This window comes from Typopeltis vanoorti, chromosome 10 (assembly GCF_054136105.1).
Source record: "Typopeltis vanoorti isolate ZY-2024b chromosome 10, IOZ_Tvanoo_1.0, whole genome shotgun sequence".
Lineage (NCBI taxonomy): Eukaryota > Metazoa > Arthropoda > Arachnida > Uropygi > Thelyphonidae > Typopeltis > Typopeltis vanoorti.
The window spans coordinates 11,575,851-11,587,920 of NC_143558.1; the positions used below are offsets into that span (position 1 = coordinate 11,575,851).

Here is a 12,070-nt window from a genome sequence, read left to right on the forward strand (position 1 = left end):
TTTCACGTTCAGTTTTATTTCCCTTTTTATACATGGGTACTATGAGAGCTCTACTATAATCATCAGGAATTCGTCCCTCTGTCCACGCCTTCTGAACTATGCAGTGCAGCCACGGTAAGACTTTTATACCACCATACTTTAGCATTTCTGGTCGAATATCATCTACTCCTGCTGCCTTTCCATATTTCAAGCATTTGATGGCTTTTTCTACTTCAAGTATGGATATGTATTCCTGACTGTATGCCTGTTGAGTGTTTTTTTTTTTTTTTAATCACTGTGCTATTACTGCTTGTTTCATTTGGCAATTTTTTCAAGTAATTACTCCATACTTCAAGGATATCTTTTTCTCCCATTTTCATGTCACCTTTATATCATCTCTAACTCCTTTTACAGCACTCTTTCCTCCATTTCTAAGCTTCTTCAACAACCGCCAGAATATTTTGCCACCTTCTTGATATTTATTTTCTATATTCTTGACAAAGTCCTCCCATGACTTTTGTTTAGCTAGTTTTACACAGTGTTTAGCTTTCTTACATTTGTCTCTGTATTCTCTAAGAGCACAAGCTGACTTCTTTGCCAAGAACTTTTGATTTGCTTTCTTCTTTTCCTTCACTGCCTCTTTAACTTCCTGTGTCCACCATGGAGTTCTAATTTTTCTATCCTTGCAGACAACTTCACCACATGCCTCTCTGGCTGAATCAATCAGTATTTTCTTCAAGGCTTGCCATTGAATCTCTAAGGTTTGGTTCCTGTTCTGAAACCCTTTCATTTTTTCTTCAATAATCTTTGTGTATTTTAGTCTACAGTTCACATCTGAGAGCTGCTCAACTTTTATTCGCTTTAAAACTTTCTTACATGTTATTCTTTTCAATATGAAATTCAATTTTATCCTGCTCAAGGCTAAATAGTGATCACTTCCAATTTCAAATCCTCTGGACACTCTGATGTCCTGCACCAGGGAGAAAACATCACTATCAACAATAACATAGTCAATGAGACTTTTTTTTATTCCTTGCCTCTTCCTTCCATGTGAATTTGTGCACATTTTTATGTTGGAACATGGTGTTAGTAATAACCAGTCCATGTCCGAAGCAGAAATCCAACAACAAATATTTGCCATTATTATTAGCTTTGCTCTTTTCTCCAAATTTTTCCAAAATATTTTTGTATGTCTCACAATCATTTCCTACTCTGCTATTTAGATCCCCAACAAGGACCAACTTTTCCCTTTTTGATTGTGTCAGTTGCTTTCTCTAAAGTCTCAAAAACTTCTACCTTAGTAAAACCTTCTGTGAGGCTATAGGCACAAACAAGTCTTATTGTCCAGTTCCCCATTCTGATATTTGCCCACAATACTCTACTTGAGACTGCCTGCCATTCAACAAGATTAGCCTCGTATTTAGTGTTGAATACTATGACTACTCCTGCTTTTCCTTGATTGTCATTGCCTGAATATAACATTTTGTATTTATTGCCTAGAAAGATCTCGCCAGTTTTTGTCTTTTTTGTTTCAGTCACCCCTATTATGTCGATCTGGTACTTATCTAATTCCTCAGCTAGCTCCATTTCTTTGCCATTCAGGCTTCTTATGGTGATAGTACCGATCTTTAACTCTGGTGATATTGAGTTGGGGTGTGCTTTCAGATTTTATTTTATTATTATTTTTTTCTTTTTATTACTTGTATATGGAAAATATGATTTTTGCATTAACCTTAGTGAATTCCTCGGTCTAGCTCCCACTGATGAGCCCATAATAAAGATTGAAACCCATCTGGATAGTGATCCTTCCCATAATGCATAGCAATATACATATCTACAAGCAAGTATATTTCCCATTATGAGATACTGAGGCAATTGATGTGAAGTTAACAGCATCTATATCCTAAAGTAATTAATTGTAAAAGATCATGCACAAACTTTGCTTCTACTTGGATAACACAAGAATATAATTTCTTGTCAAGTATAAAACTCCATTATCCTGACAGATATAAAAAAAAAGTTTTTTTTTATTTATTAATATATTTAAATAATGCAGGAACAAACATAAAGCGTAACCAGATTCAGCTACTAAATTCAAAACCTACTAGATTTTAAAGTAAGCTGTTAATAGATTCCTTTGTTCTTCTTAACCCCTACCCACATACAGCACTGTTATGTTATAAATCTTGCATGTATGGTCAATATCAAAAAATCCAAAGAAGTGGTAGGGCAAAATAGTTTCATTGCATAAAAGAGAATCCAAGACTAAGGTAACAAATTATAGACCAATCAGTACTTTGGCAGTGGTGGTAAAGGTATTTGAAAAGTTGTCAAATTATTCAGCAACGAGTCATGTCAAATTAATTTTACTCACTTTTGATATAGTGATGAAAGAGTCTGATATAGGGAATGGCTACACAGTGATAATGCTGAATTTTATAGAGGCATTTGACAAGATACCATATGGAACTGTTAGACAAACTGGATAAAATAGAAGTGAATATGAAGCTTGTGATACAGATACAAGAGTGGCTAATGGATAGATATCAAAGATATCTGTAGAATTAATGAACACCAGTATTACATTGAAACCTCAAAAGTCTTGACACTAAATATAGTATCTGGTGGGATGAAGCTTGTCTTCTCAACAGAAGCAGTTTTAAATATAAATGCCTTTTCAAAGAAAGTTGTGAAGCCCTTTTACATCAGCCTTTTCAAAGAAAGTTGTGAAGCCCTTTTACATCAGCCTAATCTGAATCTGAATGATAGTTTCTCTCTCCCAAAAGTTGCGGAAATTCTCATTTTATGTAAACAGCAAAAATAAATTTAATATTATTTATTAATATTAACTTCTAGCTCAAGGTAATTGTGCTTAATTGGTAAACCAATTGTTGTATGTACGTTGTATTCTGTTCTTTGATATGCTTGTTTCTACACGCCAATGAATTATTTTCAGCAGAAATATCTGTACTTTTACTAAAGTTAATCGCTGTGGTTATCATGTAATTTGTTGTTCAAGTGAAAGCAAGTTAAGCAGTGTGCCAGAAGCATCTTCTGGTGAACTGGACTTCTACTGCTGAATTTGTATATAAATGATATAGGAAATGATTTGAAGGGAAGTATTCAGTAGTTGACTGATGATGCAAATCTGGGTAGTCATTGTTAATTAAGGTGATGTAGAGTTGGCAGGATGATTTAAAGAGGCGGACAGCATAGGCAAAAGAGTTAACAGGTGCCTATTTAATATAGAAAAAAGTCTAATCTTTAAAAGGTACCTGTGGCATCACTATAAACAGTAAATTACACGATAACTACAGTAATTAGCTTTAATGAAATGAAAGCACGGATATTTCATACTGAAAATAACAATACATTATCAGTGCATAGAAACAAGCAAATCAAAGAAATGGGAATACAAGGTACATACAGCAATTGGTGGTTTACCAATTAAAAACTGCTGCATGCTAGAAATTAATATTAATAATAATATTATTAAAAACTAATTTTTGATGGTTACATAAAATAAGAATCTCCCAAACTTTTGGGAGAGAGAGACAATCGTTCTGATTCAGATTTGGCATGTAAAAGGGTTTTGCAACTTTCTTTGAAAAGACGTTCATATTTAAACCTACTTCTATGGAGAAACGAGCTTTATCCCACTAGATACCATGTTTAGTGTCAATAGTATGTTGTGCCAGACCAGACTTTTGAAGTTTCATGTATTCGATATAATATTGATGTTCATTAATTCTTTTTCACAAGACAGGCTTTTTCTCTTTGGCTGTCTGCCCAAGGTATGTTAGATTACATTCGCAAGGTATCTGGTAAATGCCAGCTAATGATAGAGGTGACCAGTTTGTCTTTTGTAAATGACAACAGATGAGAAATTTTGTTGATAGGAAAATGTGAGAATAAGGTGATACTTCTTCAAAATTCTAGCAATAGGAACAGAGATACAAGAAATATAAGGGACTGGAACCCTGTAAGGATGTTGAAGAATCCTGAGGTGCTGGAATATTGGAGTCAATTATCTGCTGGATTTGATTAGGGTTGTAACCATTAAATTCTATTAACGTTTTGATAGTGAGAAGTTCTTGTTGTAAGCTTGAGGGAGAAGAGCACACATTATGTGTTCTATTATTTAAAGACTTCATAACACCAATTATTTGAAAGGTGTGATGAGCAGACTTTTGATGAGTATATCTGCCAGTAAAGGTAGGTTTTCGATAAACACTGGTTGATAAATTACCAGAGGCTGTGTGCATAAGAAGGATTTAAGTCCAAGAATGGTAAATTACCAGCCTTTTCTTTTTCCATGGTGAATTGAATGCATGGGTGAAGGCTATTGATCTGTTGTAGGAAAGTGGTAAGTTCATTTTCAGATTGGGACCAAACAGCAAAGACATCATCAACATAACAAAATCATTGAGAGGGTTGGGGATGAATGGATGAGAAAAAAGGTATCTTCCAGATGGTGCAAAAAAAATAGTTTGTCAAAGGTGGAGACAGAGACCCAATGACAGTGCCTTCAACTTGACTATAGATCTTGTTTTTCCAGCTGAAATATCATGATTCTATAACAAATTCAAAAATCTTTGCAATATCAGTAATTATCATATAGTAAATTAACAGTGTCAGATATGGAATGATGGTAAAGAGGGAAACAATGTCAAAGCTGACTAACAAATCCAACTCTTGTATTTGAATACCTTGATTTTCTCAAGAAAATGTGTGGAATTCTTGATAAATGATCTGGATTGTCCAGTATGGGCAGTTAATAAACGTGACAGAAATTTAGCAATTCTATAGGGAGAGTCAATACAATTCACTATGGGTCTTACTGGATAACCTTTTTATGATTTTTTGAGAGGCAATATAAACAAGAAGTTCTTCCAAAATGAATGCACAACTTGAATGCACATAGAAACAAAGAAATGGGAATACAAGGTACATAGAGTGGTCAGATCAAAGTATTTTGATCCCAACTAACAACTTCATCAAGCAGCATTAATTTGTGTTTTTGTAGGGTTATAACTATTTTCTTGATAGGTGGAGGTATCCTGTAAAAGGCAGTCTATCTTACTCTCATCGTCAGCGTCATCCATTACCACTACAGCTTTTCCTTTATCTGCTTTCAAAATAGATATATTGCTCTTTTGTCTTAATGAAAACAGCGCCTGGGTTTCAACACTAGATAAATTACATGGAGATAATTTGCTTTTAAAAAGTAAAGCAGCAATTCAAAGCATAGTTTATTAGCATCTTTGCTGGAAAATCCCAACAGATTGCGTTCCCCTTATATTTTTGGCATCTCTGAACCGATTGGTAGAATTTTGAATAAGTATCATCTCATTCTCACATATTTTCCTATCAACGCAATTTCTCATCTGTTGCCAGCTACAAAAGACAAACTGTCACCTCTATCATTAGCTAGCATTTACCAGATACCTTGTGAATGTAATCTAACATACTTTGGGCAGACAAGCCGTTCTGTGGAAAAAAGAATTAATGAACATCAATATTATATCGAATACATGAAACCTCAAATGTCTGGTCTGGCACAACATTGTATTGACACTAAACACAGTATCCAGTGGGATGAAGCTCGTCTTCTCCATAGATGTAGGTTTAAATATGAACGCCTTTTCAAAGGAAGTTGTGAAACCCTTTTACATCGGCCAAATCTGAATCGGAATGATTGGCTCTCTCTCTCCCAAACTTTTGGGAGATTCTTATTTTATGTAACCATTAAAAATAGTTTTTAATAATATTATTTATTATTATTAATTTATAGCATGCAGCAACAGTTTTTGATTGGTAAATCACTGACCACTCTATGTACCTTGTATTCCCATTTCTTTGTTTCTATGCACTAATGATGTACTGTTATTTTCAATACAAAGTATCTGTACTTTCATTTCATTAAAGTTAATTACTGTGGTTATCGTGTAATTTATTGCTTATAGAAAAAAGTGTAAAGTTATCCATTTTTTGATGAAAAGATTACAAACTGTACTATATTTATGGAATATTTCAGGAAACTGATGAAACTAGGAATTTGGTAATGTTAGTAGATAGGGAGCTGGAGTTTACGGAGCATACTGTGAACGTGACCAGCCAGAGATATGAAAGTTATCGTTCCTCTTTATGAAGCTTTGATATGGCTACATCTGGATTATTATACCCAGGTCCAGTCACCTAGGTTTCTTGGGGATAAAGTGTGGAGAGGAACTAGAGATGAGTGAAAAAGATAAGTTGTCTGTGGAATGCTCCCTACAGCAATAAAATGAGGATTTGTGGTTGCAGAAGATGGTTGAGAAGTGGAAAATGAAGGGATATGATCAAAACACTTAAAATGAAGAGGAAAGTTTCAGCACTCGGCTAGAGGGTAGAACAAGGGACCATCCCTGAAAAGTAAGATTGTGGTCAGTGAGGATGTAAGGACTAAATTTTTCACTTGAAGAGTGGTGAATGACTTAAATAGGCTGTCAGAGCTTCTCTGAATGTATTCAAGAAGAGGTAGTATGAGAGATATTGTAGATAATGTAAGTCTCCTGTGATAAATCTTTAGATCCCAGGATGCTCTGTGGAATAATAACTTCAACACTTTTACAAGTGTTGAAGTTATTATTCCACAGAACATCCTGGGATAAAATTTGTGCTTGTGTTTTCAAGCACAAATCACCTGGATCACTTCGAAAAATTATACTGTTTTTTTCTATTTGATTTTGGGACAACTTTTACCTTTTCAGTTCTCATTAAAATGCTTTCAGTGGTTAAGGAAGCTTATTAAATAGAAAACTATTTATATAACTCGAGATATTTTGTAAAACAGAATGCAACTTTTAAACTCACCTGAAACAGCGTATTGCTATGATGTTACTTATGAAACTCCCAAAAAATGCTGCGGCTGTAGTTATACTGGTAACAAACATAGAAAGGCAACCATGGTGAAGAGTATCTCTAACCAATTTTACTAAAGTTCCATTATTTTTCTCTTCTTTGGAACACATCCAAATTTTGCAGTAGATGCAGGCATCATCAGCACCAATACCTTTTGTATGCAAGGATATAACTATCAGTCACAGAACAGTAATTTTTAAGATGTGTTATAAAAATTAATCAAACTTTAATTTAAAAATTTTGAATTTGAAATATAGTAGAAAAAATATACTATATAATTGATACTATATAATATTAATATAATAATAATAATATTATTATTATTCAGGCCTCCATGGAGTCAAAAGACTCATCACGGGAGGTCCTACCTAAGAAACACAGTCTATCAAGACTCATCGTGGGAGGTCCCTCCTAGAAAACACAAAGTCTATCATACCATTCTTTAAACTCATTGACCATTCTCGCTCTCACCAATCTATCAGGCAATGCATTCCATGGTTCAACCACCCTCCATGCAGAGAAACCACTCCTTACCCTCTTGTTCACAGTTTATTTCTTGCATATACTTGACAATAAATTACATTCTTCTATTATATTCTTGAGAATACAATATATTTCTATTATATTATATGATATTATATATTCATCACCAAATTCCTGCCATGTACTTACAAGGGGTGTACAGGATATGATACTACTACATGAAAAAAATTACATCATTACTAACTTTCTATCTACAATTTTCCTCCAATTCAGTCAGTTACTTGTCAAGACTCCAACATTATCAGATCTTATATTTCAATCGTCTAAGGCACTTTGTACCGTATCAATCCACCTATATCTTGGTCTTACTCTGGGTCGTTTTGCTGCCAACCTGGCAGAGAACACTTGTTTTGCTAATCTTTCCTCGCCCATTCTGTTGAAGTGACCATACCACCTGAGATTAGCTCTGCTAACGCATTTCTGGTTGCTGACAATGTCAAGTTCTTTCCTAATATCCTCGTCTTTAATATGATATTGCTATTGATGCCATCTGTTCACACCTATAATCTTTCTCAGGACTCTCATATCTGCGGTCTCTAGTCATTGGTCAAGTGTTTTACTTCTGACCCAGCTCTAAGATCCATAAGATAAAAATGGTTTGAACACTGTCATGTATACGCTAATTTAGTGTTCCGACTAATTTCTCTCTTATTCCATATGAATTTAATCAATTGGCTTCCCACCATACCAGCCTTGTTGATTCTGTTGTCTATTTCTATATTTAATTTACCATCTTCACTAAAAATCGTGCCTAAGTAGCTGAAATGTTTTACTTGTTCCACAGGTTCTCCATTCACAACACAGTTGACATTTTCAATGATTCTGCCTGTTTTCATTGTCTTTGTCATTATATTGCTGACCTTCATACCATATCTATTACAACAGTTATTCAATTTAGTCAGAGAATCTTGCAGACTTGTAGCGGATTTATTTAGAAGTATAACATCATCCGCATAAAGCAAAGAGCTGACATTAACATCTCCAATTTTGATAACAGGTTTAATACCACATTCCTTCATAATGTGATCCATATAGATAATGAATAACAGAGGGGATAATGTTTTGATTTGACATTAAACCATCTTCCTGTAATTCCATCAATTCTAACTGCTGACTTACAACTCAAATAAAGACTAAGCATTGCTTGATATAATGCCCCATTGACACCATATAACTGCAGCGTATTGAATAGCTTCTCTCTTGGCACCTTGTCATATGCCTTTTCCAAATTGACAAAACTTAAATACAGATCTTTGTTATATTCCCATGCTTTCTCAACTATTTGTCGTAAAGTGAAGATTTGATCCTGACAGCCTCTATTTGGCCTGAATCCAGCTTGTTCTTCACCAAGCTTTTCTTCCACAATTCTTCTCAACCGTTTCTCAAGTATACTTGCATAGATCTTGCCAGGAACACTCAGTAGAGAAATACCTCTAATTCTCACATTCAGTTTTATTTCCCTTTTTATATATGGGTACTATGAGAGCTCTACTCCAATCATTGGGAATTCGTCCCTCTGTCCAGGCATTCTGAACTATGCAGTGCAGCCGCTGTAAGACTCTTATACCACCATACTTCAGCATTTCTAGTCGAATATCATCTACTCCTGCTGCCTTTCCACCTTTCAAGCCTGTGATGGCTTTTTCTACTTCAAGTATGGTGACTGCATGCCTGGTCAGTGTTTTTCACCACTGTGCTGTCATCACTGCTTGTTTCATTCAGCAGTTTTTCAAAGTAATTACTCCATACTTCAAGGATATCTTTTTCTCCGGTTTTTATGTCACCTTTATCATCTCTAACTCCCTTTACAGCACTCTTTTCTCCATTTCTAAGCTTTTTCAACAACCTCCAAAATATTTTGCCACCTTCTTGATATTTATTTTCTATATTCTTGACAAAGTCCTCCCATGACTTTTGTTTAGCTAGTTTTACACACTGTTTAGCATTCTTGCATTTGTCTCTATATTCTCTAAGAGCACAAGCTGACTTATTTGACAGGAACTTTTGATATGCTTTCTTCTTTTCCTTCACTGCCTCTTTAACTTCCTGTGTCCACCATGGAGTTCTAATGTTTCTGTCCTTGCAGACAACTTAACCAAATGCCTCTCTAGCTGAATCAATCAGGGCTTTCTTCAAGGCTTGCCACTGAATCTCCAAGGTTTGATTCCTGTTCTCAAATGCTTCCATTTTTTTTCAATAAACTTTGTGTATTTTAGTCTACAGTTTACATCTGAGAGCTGCTCAACTTTTATTCGCTTTAAAACTTTCTTACATGTTATTCTTTTCAATATGAAATTCAATTTTATCCTGCTCAAGACTAAATAGTGATCACTTCCAATTTCAAATCCTCTGTACACTCTGATGTCCTGCACCAGGGAGAAAACATCACTATCAACAATAACATAGTCAATGAGACTTTTTTTTATTCCTTGCCTCTTCCCTCCATGTGAATTTGTGCACATTTTTATGTTGGAACATGGTGTTAGTAATAACCAGTCCATGTCTGAAGCAGAAATCCAACAAATATTTGCCATTATTATTAGCTTTGCTCTTTTCTCCAAATTTTTCCAAAATATTTTTGTATGTCTCACAATCTTTTCCTACTCTGCTATTTAGATCCCCAACAAGGACCAATTTTCCTTTTTCATTGTGTCAGTTGCTTTTTCTAAAGCCTCAAAAAATTCCTCCAGTTCTACCTTAGTAGAACCTTCTGTGGGGCCATAGGCACAAATAAGTCTCATTGTCCAGTTCCCCATTCTCATATTTGCCCACATTACTCTACTTGAGACTGACTGCCAATCAAGAAGATTGGCCTCGTATTTTGTGTTGAATACTATGGCTACTCCTTCTTTTCCTTGATTGTCATTGCCTGAATATAACATTTTGTATTTATTGCCTAGAAAGATCTCACCAGTTTTTGTCTTTTTTGTTTCAGTCACCCCTATTATGTCGATCTGGTACTTATCTAATTCCTCAGCTAGCTCCATTTCTTTGCCATTCAGGCTTCTTATGTTGATAGTACCAATCTTTAACTCTGGTGATATTGAGTTGGGGGTGTGTTTTCAGATTTGTTCCAGTAGCTGACTTTTCGCTGTTTGCCCTAGTTCCTTGCCGAAAACAACGGGGGCCTTGTTTAACCGGGCGACGCCCCAGCCGGCATGAAATTTTGTCATGTTGTACCATTATTTTTTATTTTGGTTTAACCAATAAGAATACAATTTGGTCGGGTAAATCCCAAATTGCAGCCCATCCTCGTTCCTTCAGTATCCAAGTAGATACCCAACAGGGTGCACCACGAGAAGGTGAGGATTGGACATTAGTTCAGAAGCCCTGGTTGGTTCTCTGCATTCCTTTAAAGGCTATGTGGAGGTCTCCTCTCAGTTATACAGCTTTGACCCTTAAGCACCCCTGATATTATTAATTATTATCCAAAGAACGGAGTCAAAGACTCATCTAGTAGATCCCTTTATCATACACACCATCATCATGCCTTGCTTTAAACACATTCAAATTCTCTGCATACAGCACACTCTCAGGCAATGCATTCCAATCATTGACAACTCTCCATGAAAAAAACCTGCTTCTCAATCCCATGCTCACACCCAGCTTCCAGGAGAACAGATCTCTTGTTCTTCCCCCAATCTCCCACCATTTTATGAAAAACCTCTTCAATGTTAATCCAAAGCAATCCCTTAACAACTTTTACATCCTATCATATCACTCCTCTTCCTCCTATCCACTAGATTGTAAATTGCATCTTCTCAACCTTACTTCGTATTCAATATTCCAGAGATGAGAAACTACCTTAGTCAATCAACTACGGCCTCTTTCTAACATCTCTTCATTCTTCTGAAAACCAGTTGACAAATCTGAGCACAGCAGTCCATGTGTGGCCTAATCAAGGCCTTATACAATGGAACCAGAATCTCCTATAACTCTGTGTCTTTCACATCATTCCCAGAATTCATTTGTGTTGTCCACACAATTTTGGACATGTATCCTCTAAATTTTAGATCCTTATCCACCATCACCACAAGATCTCTCATTTTCTCCACCTCCAACAATACATATATCCCAACCAACAGTAAATTCTACATCTCATCTTTGTTTTCCAAATTTTAAAATCTTACATTTCACAACATTGAACTGACATCCCCACTCCCATGCCCATTCACTAAATCTATCCAAGTATTATTATTATTATTATTATTATGGGCGACTCCAGGGAGTTCTTAGACTCATTGAAGGACGCCCTAAACATCATGTCCACACAACTATTCGACATTCATATGTATGTGTGTATGCATATATTATTATATATTATAATATATTATATCTAATGATTTCTAATAACTGAATCCACATGGTTTATTTTTTTTTTCAATAACTTTTAATTGCTAAAACTCTGGACAGATGATCACAAAGAAGTAAAATTTTATACCACAAAGAATAATCTAACAGAAAATCTTAACAGAAAGTTAAATATAATAAATAAGATGAAAAATAGGAAAACACCAGGAGAAGACAATATAAAATGGAACTATACAAAAATGAAAGTGAAAAATTTAATGAAAGGCTCCTAAAATTCTTTAACATGGTCTGGATTTCTAGAAAAATTCCAAGCTCTTGAATAAAAGCATTAGAT

At 35.1% G+C, this 12,070-nt stretch overlaps 1 protein-coding gene across 4 annotated transcripts in view; it reads right to left on the bottom strand.

Moving 5' to 3' along the window:
* Positions 1-12,070, bottom strand: part of LOC150102172 (protein dispatched homolog 1-like) — a 94,282-nt gene that overhangs the window by 4,441 nt on the left and 77,771 nt on the right. For all 4 annotated transcript variants that reach the window (XM_090399080.1, XM_090399081.1, XM_090399079.1 and 1 more), the window contains exon 6: positions 6,835-7,033. In XM_090399080.1, coding sequence (XP_090255206.1) covers positions 6,835-7,033 — 199 coding nt within the window. The remainder of the gene's footprint in view (positions 1-6,834; positions 7,034-12,070) is intronic.